The sequence below is a fragment of the Anomalospiza imberbis genome, chromosome 2, assembly GCF_031753505.1.
Source record: "Anomalospiza imberbis isolate Cuckoo-Finch-1a 21T00152 chromosome 2, ASM3175350v1, whole genome shotgun sequence".
NCBI classification, from domain to species: domain Eukaryota; kingdom Metazoa; phylum Chordata; class Aves; order Passeriformes; family Viduidae; genus Anomalospiza; species Anomalospiza imberbis.
This window is the reverse complement of record NC_089682.1, coordinates 9,359,929-9,379,710: the sequence shown is the minus strand read 5'-3', so window position 1 is coordinate 9,379,710 and position 19,782 is coordinate 9,359,929. Positions and strand designations below refer to the sequence as shown.

At 34.8% G+C, this 19,782-nt stretch overlaps 1 protein-coding gene across 5 annotated transcripts in view; it reads right to left on the bottom strand.

Moving 5' to 3' along the window:
• The window catches only part of CFAP47 (cilia and flagella associated protein 47), a 261,132-nt gene that overhangs the window by 127,832 nt on the left and 113,518 nt on the right, over nucleotides 1–19,782 (bottom strand). For all 5 annotated transcript variants that reach the window (XR_010995832.1, XM_068179785.1, XM_068179786.1 and 2 more), the window contains 4 exons: nucleotides 18,077–18,273; nucleotides 14,403–14,546; nucleotides 12,695–12,868; nucleotides 3,420–3,531 (listed from right to left, as the gene is read on the bottom strand). Coding sequence is in view for 4 of the 5 variants with exons in the window: in XM_068179785.1 (XP_068035886.1) it covers nucleotides 3,420–3,531; nucleotides 12,695–12,868; nucleotides 14,403–14,546; nucleotides 18,077–18,273 (627 nt within the window). In the remaining variant the exon portion in view is untranslated. The remainder of the gene's footprint in view (nucleotides 1–3,419; nucleotides 3,532–12,694; nucleotides 12,869–14,402; nucleotides 14,547–18,076; nucleotides 18,274–19,782) is intronic.

Genomic DNA, 19,782 nt, shown 5'->3' with positions numbered 1-19,782 from the left:
GCTGCATCTGACAGGCCTGGAAATAACATTTAATAATATGAGTTATTAAAAATAATTAATATTATTTAAAGGCCTGGAACATGCTGCCTGTTTTTCCTCAATTTAAGTTTCTAAGCAGCATGGAAAAGCACTGCCTGCTAAACATAGATTCAGTTAAAATATTAATGAAAGGTGAGACATAAAGTTAGAAAGCTCCTTTCCAAATGCTAGGTGGTTGTATGAATAAAAGGGCACTGACTATGAAAGGTTTGTGGGTTTTTTGCACAAGACATATTCAAGTATTATGGGTTTTGCTGTATTCTGGAAAAATTCTGGTCTATTCTGTGGAAAGCAGAAATAAAAATTTGATGAAATATAAAGCAATCTGAAGAAGATGCTTTATAAAACCTAATGAAAATGTCTCAATTACTCAGAAAACAGACTGCTGAATAATTTTATGTAGTGACAGAATCTTGTCTGAGGTGTTTATTTGCTATTATTTCTGTGTTAAAGCTGTCACGAACCTAAAAAACTAGCTGAAGCATGTAATATTAGCACTCTATTGGAATGCTTCCAAATGGGCTTTAGAAAATAACTGGGCCCATTTTTAGCTTAGCAACCATAAAACAGCAAGACAGAAAGCAAAAGCAGCATAATTTGGCAGCTATATAATTTTGGAAATAAAAGGACTTTGAAAGTAAATGAAAAATGCAAGCCATTTGCTCAGTACAACAATGGTAAAGGTTCTTTCATTAGAATTTATTTTAATATGAAAAAAACAATATTAGAACACCAAGGCTATGAAGTTTTACATTTACAAGTTAGGAAGTTCTAGACTTGAAATTATTCATCAGCATTAGGACAGAGTCCTCAGCTAGGTATCAAAATAGTTGTTTTTTTTTTTCCTTGCAGGATAAAATTTACTCCCTCTGCAGATAACTTTGGAGCATTGCTTTTTATTTTGTCATTCAAACTGTTCACCCCATGGATTATTTTCTTCCTTCTAAACAAATTCACCAGACTGAATACTTTTTTCTTTTTCAATTTTTTTCCTTTTTTTTTTGGGGGGGGGGGGGGGGAGCAGAGGGGATGTGTTTAAATTATACTTTTCTTGTAGTATCTTGAACCTAGAAAGGATTAAGATTCCTGAGTATTGCCTAATTCCTACTTGAATCACCTACATTTAATCTGTGATCCTCAAGATTCAGGCTGGCTGTTGAAATATCCTGAAAGCCAAAACTGCATTCATATATATATATATATATATATATATATATATATATATATATCTGACATTGAAGTTTCTCAGGGCCTGGAAATTGTGCTCTGGAGAACAAATATGACTTCCCAGCCTTGCACAGTCTGATGCAGACAGACTTCCATTCTCCTTGAAGCCACAAAGAAAGCCCTTCCTAACACGTTACCTTAGATAGGACACTTGGCAGTCAGGTTTCCATCAAACCTAACATCAGACAGCAAAATCAGCTGCTGCTTTTCAGACCTGTGATAGTGGCCTCTCTTCCCTCCACCCCTCTCCCTGCTACAGCAGCTGAATGATTAGAGAGCATGCACAGATTTCTGTGAGAGAGCCAAACCTGTCTCTGTTCCAGGGGAAGAATGAACATGATTTCCTGAGGTAGTGATTAAAGCAAGCCCCGAGCCAGGGGGTGGATTGCAGATAACTGGGCCCTGTCCTTTTCAAAGGATAACTTTACCCTTCTATCAAGTTATTTTAAAGTGTAAAATAAATGAACTTTTCTGAGAAAAAGGGCAGATGTGGCTTCCCAGCATTTGAGCCAGTAACTTTTTGTTGGGTTAGAGAAACTGACTGTTCTCTCTTTTTTCACTCAGTGAACATATAATACTTCAAAACATAATGGAAACCATTGTGATAGAAGTCAAGGGAGGAGAGACCATTGGAGATGTAGATCTGAACATGCCATCTATGTCCCTTTGAAGTCATGGCTTTTATCACCTGGTATTAATTTGCTATCTGATAGATCCCTTGGAGCCTCTTCTACTGAAACTTTCATTATATATAAAAGAACTGGGGATTTTCTAAAGCAGCAGATTAAGACTATGCTTAAATCTTTAATGCTTAAAAAGAAGCCATGTTAAAATACAGTACATTCTCAATATTTCCTGGTGCACATTTTTTATGGTTACAATTTTATTGAAAGCTGATTCCTGTTCAAATAGTGTGATTTTTTTTCCAGGGCTAGAGATCAGGGCAGTGAAGTCTTCCTATGGCACTAGGCCAAGCCTTGTTACAGGTATTAATTTCTTTGCACAAGTCACTTGTGAATGAAGATGGCATTATTAGTTATGTTTTACATATCAGGTACCAAAACCAAAATGGCCAAAGAAGCAAAGTAGTTTGACATCCTCAGGGACAAGATTTAATAACTTATTAATGCTAAGAATACAGCTGTCATTAATCTCAGTTGTCCAAGAATGTAGCAGAATCAATTGCTTGGAGTTAGGAACACACAAATTGGAAACTACACACATTAAACATTTTGTATTGAGAAATTTATCCATTATTGGGAGTTCAAATCTTTTCCTGAGTGCTACTCAGTTCCTTTAGGAAGGTCTCCTCTGTTTCCATAATTGCCACCCAAACACCTTTGTACTCTTCTACTCTTCTCTGCTGAGAGTTACTACGATAGTTACCCTACAGGGAAGACAGAGACTGATTGTACAGTTTCATTCTCAAAACCTTGCTTTTTACATTATGAGCTAAATAATGAGCACCCTGGAATTTTAGAACCATTACCAAACATAAAAAAAAAAGAAATCTGAATTGTTATTAAAAAAGAATATCAGGAAAAAACATTAATGATGGGATGCTGACACGGGTTAAAACACTCAACAGTTCTGCTATTGCATCATAAGAATACCATTATAAACATGGATGGATGCAAATTATGTACAATTAATTATAGATCTCCCTAGCCTCCACATATGTCAAAGAAAGAACTGAGTTCACTGCATTCTAGTTACTACTCTTGCCTTGTGGTCAACAGATTAAACATTAATTAAGGGAAAAAATAAATTTCTGGTCTCTGCCTTTACATTTTTTGTTCTGTTAGTGCTAACTTATCTAAAGGGATTCAACAGTTTTGGAAAATTAAATTTAGATCCACAAACTCGGTGATAATTCAAAAATCATTACCTCCTATTTAGTCAATTTTCATGAGACCAATTAAATGCATAAAGTTCTTCATATTCTGGCAGTTTTGAAGAACCTGACCACACATTTAGCAGTAAGATAGCTTTAAAAGTAAAAATAAGAGCCAGCTTAAAAACCTGGATCACCAGTAATGACAACCTTACTTCCAGAAGAAAGGTCATGCAGAAAAAATGCAAGTATTATGTGTAAGGAGATTTAACCTGCTAATTTATGGAGATATTTTAGGTATTTGAGCTCTAAACAGTACCTTGAAAGACTCCTCGTCTGCAGGGAGATACACTCAAAGTGTAAGCAGCAGTGTCCTCTGGGTTGACAGTTACATCAGGGGCACCACTCAGCATTGAGAGATTGGAATACACCTGGGGAAGACAAATCACATAGAGGAAAACTCATCAAAAGCAAGTAATTGTTGCAAGAACACTATAGAGACAATATCCATTCTACCTGCTTTGGAGAGTGGAATAGAAAATATGGTATCAATAAGTCCAAAATTTTATGCAAATGAAAGAATATACACTATAAGAGAAATGTTGGTATATACAGGTCATAACAAGCACAAATTTTGAAGTCATTGCTCAACATGATCAAAAGTATATTGCTCAGTCCTTGGAACTGCTTACATATGCAGAGATTTGCACAGCTAGGCCCTCAATATTTTACATACATTGTCATTAGAAAAATAACAAAGAGATTCAGCAGAACTGATCCATCTAAATAGACAGAGCAAAGAAAAATCTGAAGTGTCATTTTAACATCATTTGCTATACCTCAAGTGATATAAACTGTGCTCTTTGATATGTCGTATTTTGTAAATGACACATACCCATTGCATGCATGGTAACTCTCAGGGCAATGGAGATACCAATAGAATTTTCACATGCAGATCTTCAGATTTTGCAAACTGTAAAGCTCATTGCAAGAATATAGAGTGAGTATTTTTTAATTGCATCTAATTTCTTTCTCTCTTGTGCAGAGTTGCTACAGAGGAATTCTCCGAGCAGCTGCTCATGGTGATGCCTTAGGATTTTAGCTTTTATATTTTTCAAATCCTGTTCTGCATTAGTATATGACTCTAAACTCCATATAGAGTGTTAGTTAACTGTCTTCACTTTTGGTCAGACAAAGCAATCCTTCTAGACCTGAAATTCAAGGACACCCTATTGCCTCAGACCCTGAAAAGTACAAATAAAAGTGAATTTTATTAATTGTCTAGGGTGATAAACTGGGGGAATATGACTTGTTTACCTGAAGCTGTAATTGGAAGGTTAACCCCTGATATGTAAATGAACCAAACTGAAAAACTCATGACCATGGTCCATTTTGTGTGTAGCCCCTTGGGCTGCCCTTAATGTACCTGAAGACTCTTCATTAAATATATCTGCTTTTATTCTCTTAATTCTGTCTGGCCTCTGTTTTAGGTAAGCCAGGAAAAGGCATCAGTGGAAGATGCAGAGCTGGCCTGCCAAGCATCCAAGTGGATACTTGAATTCTGCAAAGATTTCTTTTGCAACACTCACGGCATTAGCTGCACATCCATTTTTAAAGTGAATATATTTTCTTATTATTTTCTGTATAAAATAAGCCAATTCTTAAACTATCTTATCTTCAGATACATATAATCATGGCCTACAATGCATTCTCTCTCTGTGGTATTTATGTTACTGTAATTCTTTTTTCAGGTGCTTTCTCTTTTAATCTAGAATTTCTATAAAAAGTAACAGATAAAAAAATCCTGAAAAGCAACAGTCTTCATATTCCCCAATAAATCTACATTTCAAACTGGATATTAAAAGTCCAGCAACCAGAAAGAAAAGAAGAGACTACTTGGCAAGAGGAAAAGAAAGGCCAAAAAAGAGACAGATTAAAAGACTTGTTGAATTGGCACTTGGAGAAAAATAGCTGGAAAAAAAATCTTTAGGTTGTCAACAAAGAGCAAAACCTAGGAAAGGTGGGGCTGTTACAAACTGCAGATGGCAAAGATTCATTTATTAAGATATAAACAATAAATTAGTCACACTCCTACATTTATGGACTTTTCCATTTCAGTTTACAATGAATGTACACAAGAGTAAAGGATAAGTACCTAAAAATACAGCTAGGATAATAGAAATGACAGCAAATTACTAGGGATAGAAATAAGATTAGTTAAAATGAGATTTCTATTTAAGGAAAAAGTTACATGGAGACAGAAACAGAAGTAGGATAAATGTGATTAATTTAAATTGGATAAAAAGCAGAAGGGTAGGGTAATACAGTTCTATAAAAGACTGGACATACCAGACAAATTTCTACCAAAAGATGTCAAAGTTAAAGGAACACTACTGGCATGGGTGACTATAATAAACATGAAATGTTTATGGATTGCTGGTGAGTAAATATGGACAGTAACTTTGATTTTCAGTCATTCAAGAGAAATTTTGGACACTTTTTCATGGTAGTGAACTAACAGAAGCTTAATTATTTTAAAGTGAAGTTTTTAATCTTAAGGAAGCAACTGTATAAGCAAATAGGAAAAGGCTGAGTAGAAGCAATGAAAAGATGTCAGTACACACATGGCCACTGTTTCAGTGCTTGAATCCAGATCTTGTATCAAGAGACATGAAGGAATTCTCCCTTCTCTGCCCTGCAGATTAAACCTTTTGGGATCAGGTGCTCACTAAAACTCGTACATAACTGATGCTGACCTCAGTCTGCTGTCACCTTTCCAATTGCAGTCATTAAGCTTGTGTTCCTCAAGCTGCTCACTGTTCCAGAGCTATAACACAAATATTCACCATCTTATTAAGGAATCATCCCCATTCATTTACCAACCCTATTTGTCTCTGTTATTTAAGTTACTCACACCTCAGCCAATCTCCAGGCAGTGGTCACAACAAAAGTCTCCTACTTCCACCCTCCTGAGAAGGTTTATGGTTGTGACAGACATCACTCACCAGGTATCGCTCATGTGTTCCTTAAATAGAATTTTGCCTTGCTCCAATGGCCACGTGATTTATCAGCTCTGTTACTGAGACTAATTAAAGGATCAACCTCAGATGACAAATGGATACTAAAAGTGCATGCCCACGCTTGCCCATGCACCAGGCAATTTATCCTAATATCAGAATTCATACCGAGAATCATTCTCATTTGCTCACAGACATTTGGGATTCTAATATGGCATAATGTTGCATAACATGTCTCTGCTAACTGCAGGTGTATTACAAAATAATACATCCAGGAATACTCAGAAAGAGAAAAAGTTGGAGAATTTAAAAGTACACATAGGGGAAAGTCCAGAAATTGCAGATTTATATAACAGTAAGTAGTTGCAAAGATTTTGTAAGTTTAGAGGAAAGCTTTGAGTGAAGCAACAAAAGAATTTATACACAGTAAGCTTTAAGTTAACTTTGTTCTGAATATCAGAGAGAGAGCTATGTCTTATTAAAATGCATTTTTATAAGGATTATATGTAAGAACAGGACACAATTTTAGTCACAGATGTAGCACTGAATAACCTTATATCCTATAATCTAAAATACTGTGTTCCCAAAGGTACCTTAATATACCTAACAAAATCTTCTATGGATCACTATTGTTAGGCAAATACATTTTGAAGGAAGAAAATAGGGCATAAATTGGGGTGCTTTTATCAACAACAAAAATAATATTGATTTACAAGCTATTCAAAATTAGTCAATATATGGAATTACTTCTCCCAATTAGTGGAGGAGGCAGTTTGTCAGCTTCTGTCCTAATGTGCAACCAGAGAATGATGAACAATTACAGGCAGATTAACCAGAAGCCACACCAAGGGTGGGGTTGCAGAGATATGTACTTCCCCACAGTATTTATACTGAGAGAAACAGCAGATCTGCAGATAAACACTGAGAAGCACACAAAATTTATCAGGCATAAATAATTGCATAAATAATAAATAATAGTTTCTTAAAATATGTTACATCACTATCACTCAGGAATTGCAGAATGACTCAATGGAGACAAAATGTAAATTATTATTAGAGTTATCAATGTGATCCTGCACAATATTTGCTCAAATCAATCCATACCCAAGGATTTGGTTTCTAAATTACAGTATTCTCCATTTTCTTATATATCAAGTCATTATGTATGCAAAGCCAGAAGGTATAAATGGAGTATATGCATAAAATTCTGCAATTAAAAACAAATTTATCAGTCACTGTTTGAAAACTCATTCTGCAGAACTGTAATATGGCTATTTAACATGAACAGAAATGGAAAACCAAATTTCAGAATTACAGTAACTTTTTCCAAATAAGCAATATTTTGAATAACCAAATAAGCATAACTCGAAAACCTTCAAGGCAAAGTGATGAATGGATGTAAGAATATAATCAAATATACTTAAGCTTCATTGTTTCTTAGTACAACAAAGTTAGACAGTAATATGTTCGGGGTTTCCATTTGAAAATTGTTTCTCAGATCTGTTTAACAATATTGAGAGGCTCTACTTAGCAAAAAGTTAATGCTCTTTGACCCTAGGCCAGAACCTGATCTGTAGGAGTCTCTGATCAATCTGATAACCAGGCTCTTTACAAAACTCTCAAGAATAGCAGTTTTCCTAAAACAAGCCCCCATTACTTTCCCTCACCCACCTTTCAGTGCAAATTTTCCAAATTCCTGAGTCACTAGGAACTCATTTAATTCTTGCAATCACTCTTATTTTGCCATCAGCATGTTGCCACACTGGAGTAAAACATGTTTGCATTGCACTGAGGATATTCCCCAAATATTTCCTGCCTGTTGAGCAGCAATCTGGAGTTCTACTAATGAAGAATGCTACACAACCCAGATTTGTTCCTAAACCAGGCCACCTGTCAAGACCAGTTAACACATTTTAAGTAACAAATCTGACCTAAGACCTTACTATGCCCTTAACTGATCTAAAAATTTCACAACTAGTCATTAAAAAAACACCTGGCAATAACTACAGTTATTCTTAAATTCTGTAAGCCTTTGAACCATTCATTATTGCTATGAATATTGCCTTTTCTTTAGTGAAAAGAACCCTGTTACAGAAATTCTGGTAGATACAGTGGAAGCCACAGGAACTGAAATTGGAAGGACAGATAAAAATTGAAACATTATGGAATACACATATCCACTTGTTGTTAAAGAATATAAACTTGACCTCGAAGAATCAGGTTACTGCACTTGCACATAATTTATTCTCAGAAAGTCTCAGATACATTACTAAACAAGAGTTAGGCTATAAAGGGAAGTCCCTCATTAAAGGTTTGTGGCACATAATTTTATTACTGTGAGGCATTTTTGACAAATACCTAACCTTCATGACATTGTCTTGGTGACACTGTAAAAACTCAAAATAGATATATAGAGAATAGATGTAAACACACTGAAACACAGGGGATTTCATTTTTTTTCATTATGTATTTATTCTACAATTTTATAAAATACTAATAGTTTGTATAACCTAATGCCTGAAAGGTAATTTAACTGGGTCTTGAGATTCCTCTGGAGAGTTTATTTTAATGACATCTATTTTGAACAGCAATGAGAAAAACAGTTGCATTTATATTTTTATTGCAAAACCATGCCTTGAAAGAATTAGGCACCTTTATAGCTAAAGTTTCTATCAAAGGTATCATCAGAAGGATCCATCAACACATCAGACAATTATTTATATCCAGTTGAAAGAGATTTATATAAATAAACAAGAAAAATGCATAAAAAGTTTTGTCATGAGACTGAGGGATTGGATTTTCATAAAAATGCTTTACACTTCCCCCCTTGTCGGAGGAATTTGATGTAATTTTACAGACACGAAAATCCATTTACACTGCAGTCACTTACCTTCTATTAATTCACCACCAGAGAAGGATGTGCTCTCCGGCTGATGCTATATATGCACAAATTCTTTATGAATTCTATTATGATTTTTTTTTCATTTGCAGGAATAAATTAATCACAAGGAAGACTATTTGTTGTAAGATCCCCTAGAACCAACCACGAAGAGCACAGTGGCAGCAGTTCCCTAAGGTTTACACATCAATCAGTAGAGAAGAATTCATAAAACCATTCACATTTTTCATGGAAATTTATGGAAATTGCCTTTTTAATCACAGAATGCTTTGTGAGCACTGAAAGTGTTTTGCTTAGAAGTTTTAAAAGTAGACTGATGGAGTCATGCACATGACCTCCACTGAACTGCAAAGGCACTTCTTCCCTCCCCAGCTCTAGGTCCACACTGATGGTTGCACAGACAATCAAAACACATATATAAAAATTATTGCTGCCCCAGACATAAACCCTCTGTATATGATTGAAAAGGCAAAAAAAAAATATTCAGCTGGAAGAGGGCTGTCTTCATGGAGTAAAGGCTAGGATTATTTCCCTCTTCTTCCTTCCAGACTTAAATTTAATTTTAAATAGTCACTTTTTCAGTGGTACCCTCATTTTGGCTTAGGCTATTAGAAAAATACAGCAAATATGAGAATCAGAGTAGCATACATATAATGTAATTTTATTTTTTAATGAAATGAGGGTTTTTTGTTAAATTTATAGTTTAATACATTCAATAGTGAAGCTAAATTTACACCTCCAAGACAAAACTACCCAAGTATTGTTCAGCTAAATTTCTTGTTGCTAAGTATTCATCGAGCAGTAAATTGTTTATGGACATGCCTGTAAATTATTATGTTTGTCAGCTACTGGCGTATCTCATACCATTCTTGATATAGGTTGAGCTTTATTACTTCAGTAAATGAAATTCTTGTGTGTTTTTTTTTTTTTTAATATCATGTGCATCCCAGTTAATCTATGAGAAATTCCTTCATATGGTGGATATACTCCAGCAATGCAGGGTGTATGGGGTACATCAACTAACCAATTCAATAATGAAGATGCTCATTAGCCCACAGAATTACAAAATATCTCATCAAAAACACATCCAAAACTATTACTTCTTGTATTACCTTTGCTCTGTCTGCCAAGACTGACAACACTGCCTCTATCTAATTACCAAGTTAGCTACAGCACAATATAGAAAACTGTCAAAGATGCTGGATTGAACAGGAGGAGGAGTTATTGGGCTGTCAGCAACTACACCCAGGGGAAACACAAAGAAAGACAAAACCAGTGCTCTGCTTCACCACAAACTACCCAGGTATTACAATAATCAGGCAGCATGGAATTAGACAACAGCAACAAAATTAGAATAACTTCTTTTTCCTGTTGCCATTTGTGCTATATACATCAGAGTAAATAAAGTTTATTTGGCATTTCCAACAAGGCTGTTGGTCACAAGTCCCTCTTGGAGGAGGTTTTCTGTGTTCCTCTAATAACTACACATACCTGTGATCATGTTCTGGATTTAGTGACTAAATCCTAATTAACAGGCAGACTGTTTTGGAAACAGAAGCAAGCAAACGATCTTTGCTCACTCCAATAGCACAAGACAGTACATGACATCTGCTGGAGAGTGCTGGAAGTGATTAAAATTGTTTGCTTTGTGGAGGTGACAGCTTCCAGACTCCAGCAGGCTTTGTAACCATGCCTTTTCCAGCAATTCCAGCCCACCTTGCTCCAACAACTATTCTGCAACTGCTCCTGGGTAAGAACCTTGCACAGAGAAAATGCATTGTTCACACTGAGTAATTTATTATGTGCACACATGCATGAAATAGCTGACTATTTCTCTCCCAAAGGTCCCACAGCAAAAAGAGCACACACAGTTGGACTGTCAAGCAGTATTTCATAGAGATGAAAAAAGCACATCACAAACCAACCAAAACTAGATTTCAAGGCCCAGAGAACACCCTCAAGGAGATCAAAGTTCAGTCAGAGCTCACCCTGGAATAGTTCCAACTATCATAAATTCATTTACTGCAATATTTCTGAAAAATACATACAATAAATAATTTTAATGTATTCATTTTGAAGTTTGTTATTTCTGTACCTTTCACTTACATTGGCACAAAAAAAATTGAGTTCACACAAAACAGGAAAGCAGAAAAATAGTTCTGTTGCCAAAAACATTCACTTCTTTCAGAGATAAAAGTACAAATATATCAGAAATGCAAATGCATTCATCTAAAAAACTAGACTGTTGAAAATAAAAATGTCAAAGCTGGTGATGCCAAAGAATTAATTTCTTACTTTGTTTTGGGGAGGATAGTGAGTCAAAAAATAGGAATATGAACCTAGACCTTTCTGTGATATATGAAGTTTACTAAATGTAGATTGACCTGTATAAGTGGAAACCTGGAAAACTGGAGACTAGCAAGAAAACATCCAAGGAAGGAATTTCACACATGCATGAATTATCATTACATAATGAGTAATTTCTTAATTACTTCACTGCTGCTGGTATATACATGATCTCTCTTTATATCATATGGTCAAATCATTTATTATCATTACCTTTCCCTTTGAATAAAGCATCATTTGGACCTACTGGCACCAAGATTTAAATGCCATGATAGAGTCACCAATATGGATTTTCTTGAGCAAGGTCCAAGATGTTCCTGCTCAGGAACTTCTCTGCAGCTGAGAAGAAAAGCAGAATTTCATCTTCATTGCCCTAATGTACCTTCTGCCTCTGCTGGCACAGGACATGGGATCCAAGACATAGGTACAGAAGGTGAGGAATGCTACAGAAATAGTTTTATCACTTCGAAATTAAATATACAGACAAGATAGATAGTAGCAAAATTATGCTATTTCAGTAATACAACAGTGGTTTTAAATAGGAAAATGTATTTCTGCAAACACAGTTATAAAATATAGTTATTGGAAAGTATGAAAAATAATGATTATATTTAATAGCAAAAATGTGTTCTTGAGCAAGGAAATCAATTAAACTGTATTCCTTAAGAATTTTTATTAACTTCCTCAGTGACCCATTGCCTTTCAACAACTGCAGTGATTACCTCTGAATTTTCTTTCACCAAAAACACAAAGCATTCCCAACTTCCTCCAACATTGCTGAAAAAACAGCTGGGCAATAGACAGTAACTGGGCCAGGACACTGGGCCATGAGAAATTCATGTATAGTGAGCTCATGCTACAATCCTTCCCTTAGGAGGATAATAATTTTTGTCCTTTTCATATAATATTCAATATTTTATGAAGATTTTAGGAACCCAGTAATTCTCAGGCCCCTGCTCTGATTTCAAAACTGATGGACTTGGCCACAGGTTTCAAATCATTGGAGAAGGAAAGACTTGCAAATGAACACAGAACAACTGTACAAGTGTTGTCCCCTCAGACTAAAACATGAAGAAATCTTTTTTCCTATCAAGCATACAGTAAAATCATACATTATCTCATTTATTTATCATTTATCTCTTATCATTTATCATTTATCTCTTATTTATATTTCCTGACTATAAACATATCCATATACTATGAACTATTGAAAATTTTCTCATGGATACATGAATTTTATTAGTCTGCAATTACAAAAATTGTTGCTACCATAATACATAATGTTTCAGTCCTTGTCAGAAAAACATTTGTCAAATTGTTGCAAAAAAATACCTTGTATTTCAGCATCTTCTTGGTATAATTGTGCACCCATAAGATTTTATGAGCGACCTTTCCCACTTGGCACTCTATCGCAATGCAATCCTGGGGCAGAGGTTTCTTCCCTATTCCCTTAAGACTAAAGATGTTCTGAGTTCCAGCTGTAACATTTCTCAGAATAAGCCTTCCCTATGACAAAGAAATGAGAAAAAAGATGTTGTTTCATTACTGTACAAGTCCCCTTTGGCTGCCAAAGGAACTCCTTCAGTTTATTTATCTCAAATCTAGGTGACTCAGAGTGCTTACAAGAAAGGGCTCCTATTGACTTTCCTAGTTCTTTAATAAACCCATTGCTAAACAGAGAAGTAAACCAGAGAAACAAAACCTTTTATTTTAAATTTCTCTAAACTACAAAATCTAACAACATAAAGTTTTTACATTTCTAGGTTTTCTACTTCTTGGCTTCTTCTTGAAAAAGAAGAACATATGATCCGAGGACATATGATCTCATGCCTCCTTGTCTCCCATATAATATTTAACTGTGCTCATTGAGTGTTTCCATCTGTCCTTCGCCTGTCCTATGAGCACGGGGTTGAGCCTGGAGAAAGGGAGACTCAAGGGAACTGCATTGTTCTCTCAAACACCTGAAAGGAGCTTGTAGTGAGGTGGGGATGGGTCTCTTCTCTATGTCTCAAGTGAAAGGTTGAAAGGAAATGGTCTTAAGTTGTGCCAGGAGAGGTTCAGATTAGACTTTAGAAAGAGGTTTTTACTGGAAGAGTGGTTAGGCATTGGAATAAGTTCCCAAGGAAAGTGGTGGAGTCACCATCTCAAGAGGCATCTGGATGTGGCAGCTGGGACATGGTTTTGGGGTAACTATGGTGATGTTGGGTTGAAAGCTGGACTAGATAATCTTGGAGGTCTCTTCTAACCTGGATGATTTTGTGATTCAGCTAAAATGTTCTCCATAATAATTTGTCATCAAAGGATTCAGGGCTTTTATCTTTCAATAGTTTTATAATACTGGCTGCCTAAACTGCATGATATTTGGTTGGTAACACATGCAGAAGGGTTACTTTTCCTTCAAATAACATTTTTTTCATCTTTGGCAGTTCACATATTTCAACAGCTACTTGCAGTCAAAATCTCTCAGCTGGGACACAGACAAAACCACAAATACAGCTTCTTGCTAAAGGTGTTATAGCCTTTGCTCTGCTTGTCATTTTTAGTGATTACTCTGATGGCAAAAGCCGCTGTGAAATGGTGGCTTAACTTGTAAATAAAGTACTCATCACATAAATTAATTTGTGATGTAGGCATGCAATGAGATATACTACCCAATTATTTAGGTAATGAAATATGATTTAAGTATTTGAATTCAGAGTAACAATGTTTATTTTTGTGTTAAATGTTCAGAACTTTTACAGAATAACTGTAGGATTGAAGGATTTTGTAGGAACCAATAGAATTGAAGAATATAACAGAAAATAAATAAAGAAGACCTGAAAATATGTGGTGGGGAAATCTATCATACCTAATCTTAAGCTTTACAAAGTTAGTTCATATGTGTTTTTACTTCAGATAATAGTAAATCTTACCCTTTCATTCTCTCAAGCAGATGTTTTAATATTAGCAACTGTCTAAACACTTTCATAATTTGGATACTGGTGAAAATATTATTGGTGAAAGCATCCTTTTCAAATGTTGAAACTCATTTGTCTCTTACCATTATTACACACTCAGCAACCGGCTTGAACGTAAGTGGATACGGAACTGTTCCACCTACGGGCACATTTATTACAGGAGGGCCATGAAAACACTGTCCTTCCAAAACTGCTTCAAACCTCCAGTCTTCACTGGATATGTTACTCTGAAAGATGTAAGTCAAAAATGTCAATTAGATGGTGCATTTAAGTTTTTTAATGTGCATTTCAGCTTTCACTTGCAGCTATCACTGCATCAGAGGACAATACTTATTTGCTCCAAGTACTGGCTCAGAGTGCCTTTGGGAAGAATAAAAACAGTGTATTTTAAAAATGAAATAAGCTAATAATAAAACTGTTATTCCTGGCATCCAGAGGTACAGAACCCCTATTTTCAGTAGCAATACTGTCAACAGGAATACTCATTAGAAAACATGAGCATGATCTAGCAAATGGTCAGGATGGAATTTTTAAGTATCATTATAAACATTTACAAGTATCTGTATGATGCTGTTTAATGCTTGGCAAAATTCAGTTCCTATACCATCTGTAAAAAATCTTGGTGCATCCCTTTAAGTGTTGATGTGGTGTGCTGGCATATATTGCCTCATTTGGCCACTTCAGTGTTACAGGATCAGTCTTATGAATTGAGAATTCCATCTCCAAAGGACAATTTACAGTCCTGTGTTCTCAGAATTTGGTCTTTCAAGAAAATAAACTACTTAAAAGAATGCCTAACCTGAGCAATATGAGCCTGAGCCTATTTAAGACACATGTTTATCTTGCACCCAGAGGTATTACAAGACTGCTTGATTATGGTAAAAAGTGGGATATTTCATAATACATGCTTAGAGGCTGCCTAAAAGTAGTAAAACTAAAATAATGTTATTCAGTCTCCTACTATTTGAAAGAACCAGATGACCAAACATCCAGTCTGGAAAAAAAAAAAAAACCACTCATCTGAAAGATAAAATAAAATGTCACTCATGAGCTAATTTATGCCTTGTCAAATAGAGAAGATTAATCTCATCTGATCTATGAAAAAATGAGGCAATCCTTTGACCTATAATGGTCTTCATCCATGGAAAATTGTATACATACAATGGATTTCAGGGAATTGAGATGATACTCCAGTCTTTGTTTCTGTCTATGAAAGTCTCAGGAACAAAGAACCCATGGTCATCAGAGCTAACCCAGAGCTACCCATTTATCTAAGGTTTGATCAATATGTGTGATTAATGCTTCAGTGTTAGTTGTTAAAATTTCCCCATAGCTGAGCACATTTGCCTGCGTGGAATGTTGAGGTTTGTGTAGTGCCTCAGTTTTACCAAAAACTTGCATCATCATGTCTCCAATTCTGTAATAATAATGACATCATCTCTGGTAGAAAACACAAAAGAAAAAAGTAAGATGTCCTTGTGCCAAGGATAAAATGAAAAGAAAAAAAAGACAACAAAAGGAGGTTTTTTTTTTTTTACTATTATGCTTTTTTATCTCCACAATATCAGGAAAAGCTTTATCCTTTTGAAAACCAGCTGTCCAGGTGTAAAATTGGCAGGTCATCACACTCTGCTAACCTAACATTTTAAAACTTGCCACAGAGGAAAAACATCATCAAGATTGGTCTAGGTTCTAGAGGAGGGCCATGAAAATTTGGGTGCTTAAGTTGTTTTATTTTCAGTGATTTCTAGTACAATCAGTATCAGATGTTTCCTTTATCCACAGCAGAGATGATTACATCAATATGTAATACAAATATTTCTTCTTAATCTCTAACACAAAAACTTGTCATCTGGAGAAATGTAGTTGACAAGCATGGCCATTGTGAAGTTCTTTTGTAACAAATCCTTCCAACACAGCATGAATTTGTCTACAAGTGTCTTCTAGAGAAAGATATTAAGGACAACCATCAACATTAGGAAATTAAAAAAAATATTTGTTAAATTCTACTCCCTTATACTTGTTCATTAATGGCTTTAATTCATTAATCATCTAATTCCTACAGGATCTCTGCTTGATGTAAAATCTCATCCAAAGCCTGTCAAGTGAATTAATTTAAACACAATTAATGCTAAGGGAGTCAGAATCTCCTCACAGGATTTTAGGTGGTTCAACCCAAGGTACCTAATAATTGTATTGGACCTATACCTGGAGAGTCTGAAAGGCAGAGATGGAACAGTTACATCCATCTCATGCTTGATAAAATAATGGAAACTCCAAAAGAAACTAATCACAGGTCTCAGATTCAGCTGGGTTCCTATTCTGTTCCTGTCACTAATTCACTGTGTGGCTTTAAGCTGACCATTTAATTTGCTCCATTTATAAAGTGTTCCACCTAACACACATTATGACTGTTTGCTTGTGTCTGTAAAAAGTGCTTTGAGCACTAAATATTTGGTTCAAGAAACTAATTTTAGCAGATTGAATAACTCCATCTTTAGTTCCACAATGAACATATCTTTCTCCACTGAATATAGAAGAAAATTTAAATTACAAATACAATACTGCTAATAAAAATATAAAAATATGGGAAACTTTCTGGTAGATAGAGAAGCTCCAAGTAGAAAGAGTGTATATAGAAATGTAAAGTATCTAACTCCTAAAAAGTGAACACTCTGAAGTGAAAAATAAATTCATCAGAAGAATAAAGCAAATCTGTTTAGGAAGTGTCTGTTTAAACAAGGTAGAAAATCCCCTTACCTTTCTCTGTTATGTATCAGTTGTTTTTAGGCTAATGTAACACTGAAAAAAATCAGTATTTAATATATAAATTATTAATTTATTAAAACTTGTGTGCAAGAGGAGATAGCATTGTTATATGGTTTCCTTTAATTTTCTTTTTTCCTTTCTGATGTACTAGTTTTTGTATACTCTCAATATTTGACAGAGCATTCAGCATGGTCTTTCCCCAGATATTCAGTCTTCTTGTTTGAATCTGCCCCTACTCTTTTGACTACAAAATCTCAGAATAATTTCTCTATAAATTAGCTCACTAGTATTCCTTAGTGGCTCTACAATCAAAAGTACATAGACCAAACTGTAGTTCAGCTCTCAGGAAATCTTTTCCTAGTTCTCTCTTAAAGAATCTTTATTCCTCCTCTCACAGTTTAAGTTTCTTCCCTCTAATTTTTGTATTTCTTCTTCTGTTTTATTTTAAAGTTCTCTAAAATTTGACCAATAATTTTCGGAAAGAGATGATATTGCACCCATCTTTTCTCCCCAGTCTTATTTCTCATGTGCCAAGGGTTTCATATACAAAGTAGATATGATACACTATATACACTATATATTGGTTATGCTTGCCACATTTTTTAACTGTATGTAATCTAGCTATTCTATTTTATTCCTCAGTATCTCTCCTTTTTTTTTTTCCTTCAGAAATAGTGTATTTATTCCCTAGATTAAAAAACTACTTTTTTCACTTTCATTGTGATAACATTATTAAACAACACACTAACAATTTTGAAGAAAAACATCAAAATTCAGCCCATCAAGCTATTAATTAACTTGAAGTAAATTATTTCTCCCAACAGGTTTTATATTATCTACGACATGGGCTTTGAGCAATAATCCTCATGTTAGTATTTACATGCATCTCTGAATTTCAGGACTGACAATTTTAACAGCATTGATCTAAAATACACTTTTTAAAAAATCCTGAATGTTAGTTTAGTTAGCAGCAGAGGAGTGAACTTACAATTGGAATTTCCTGAGTCACTGTCTGGTAAGCTGGAGTTAGAAATTCGAGCTGTGCATCAGCCTGCTCTGCATTCACCACACATTCAATCTCATAGACACGAATATCACAGGGTGACTTCAGAAGAATCTGACAGTGGTAGCAACCAGCTCTCTTAGGAGTGAATTTTATAGGAAAGTCAACTGTATCACTTCCACCTAAAAAAACATAACAAAACAAAACAAAAATTGTGCTGTTGTAAAGCTTTTCAGGAATATTGAATTCACAAGCGGAATCTGAAGAGGTTTCCAATAAACTGTAGGAGAGTCTTCCCAGCAGTACATGCAAAAATTTCCAAGAAACAGCAGAGTTTTTCAAGGAGTGTTACCATGTAAGTTAGTTCCCTAAAAATCATATATTGAAACATGCAAACAATATTTTATATTGATTTTAGTAGTGCACAAATAAAGGTATTTTAAAATATCTCTTAGGTCTAGGAGAAGAATTTAACGTATATGAATTTCTGTAAATATTTTTAAAACTATACAAGCTACTACACATATTTCAACAGCTACCATCAGAGATATCAATGATAGTGCAGTATATTTGGCTGAGTACACCCAACAACTACTGAAATACTATTAAATGTAGTAGCTCTCATGACAGCTCATTAGACCTTTTTCTATGCCACATTTTGTACTGAAAGTATGAAAGTATGTCAATTCCAAAACTGACAGGGGTATCCAAGCCGAAATAGATTCATGCAAAGTCCCATTTTCCCAATCTGCAGCACACAGGAAAATTCCCCACTGTAATCTCCAGTGCAAGGAAGAAGAAATACAAATGCTGTCCATCTCTGCACAGAGCCAGGTCTAACAAGTCTACTGCAAAGATTTCCTCCTCTGTGCTTGCTTACAGAAAAGATCAGACTCTTCCACAGAATTTTAAGTAGCCCTTTTAGGACACATTTCCAAAGGAGAAAAGAAGGTACATGAGGAACTCCAGTGATAGCCATAAAGATTCCCCTGTCCCAGAGCCTCTAAGAAACCTGAAAAACCACATGAAGACTGTAGCTGTAAAAACTGTAGTTTTACATGTAACAAAGACTGATTCTCTGCACTGTTTTCCAAGGTTAGAAAACAATGCCTAAACCTGGAAAAAGATGATAAGTCAGATACAAGGTTCTGTTGTACTTGAAGAAAGATAATACAGTGTACACAAAGATCCAATATATTTCTGCATGAGTTTTACTTTCTTGCACTAAATGGAAATTTTAATTACTAATAATGAGGGTTATTTTTCCCTGAGTTGGACCCATATTTGAAAGACACATTTTCAAACAGAAATGCTGCATATAGAAAAATTTAAAAAGAAAAATCATAAAAAATAAATTCCATAATTGTAATATTTAGTACAGCATTACTTTAGTAAAAAAAAAATTGTTTCTTATGCATTTAGAAAATATATTTTTGAATAAGTCATTTGAATAACTTAAATATTATGCTCAATTACAACGAATCAAAAGGAAATCAAGTAAATTGGTTATATTTATTCAAACTGATAAATATCTTCTGCAATGATACATGGATCCTCCAAATCAAAATAACTACAGAAATCATTTGTCTTCAAATTATAGGTGAAGAATGACTTTTTTTTCCTTCAAAATGTTTTTAAATACCATAAAGCAAACTGGGCTTAAAAATATCTCAGTTTAGCATGTTTTGTTC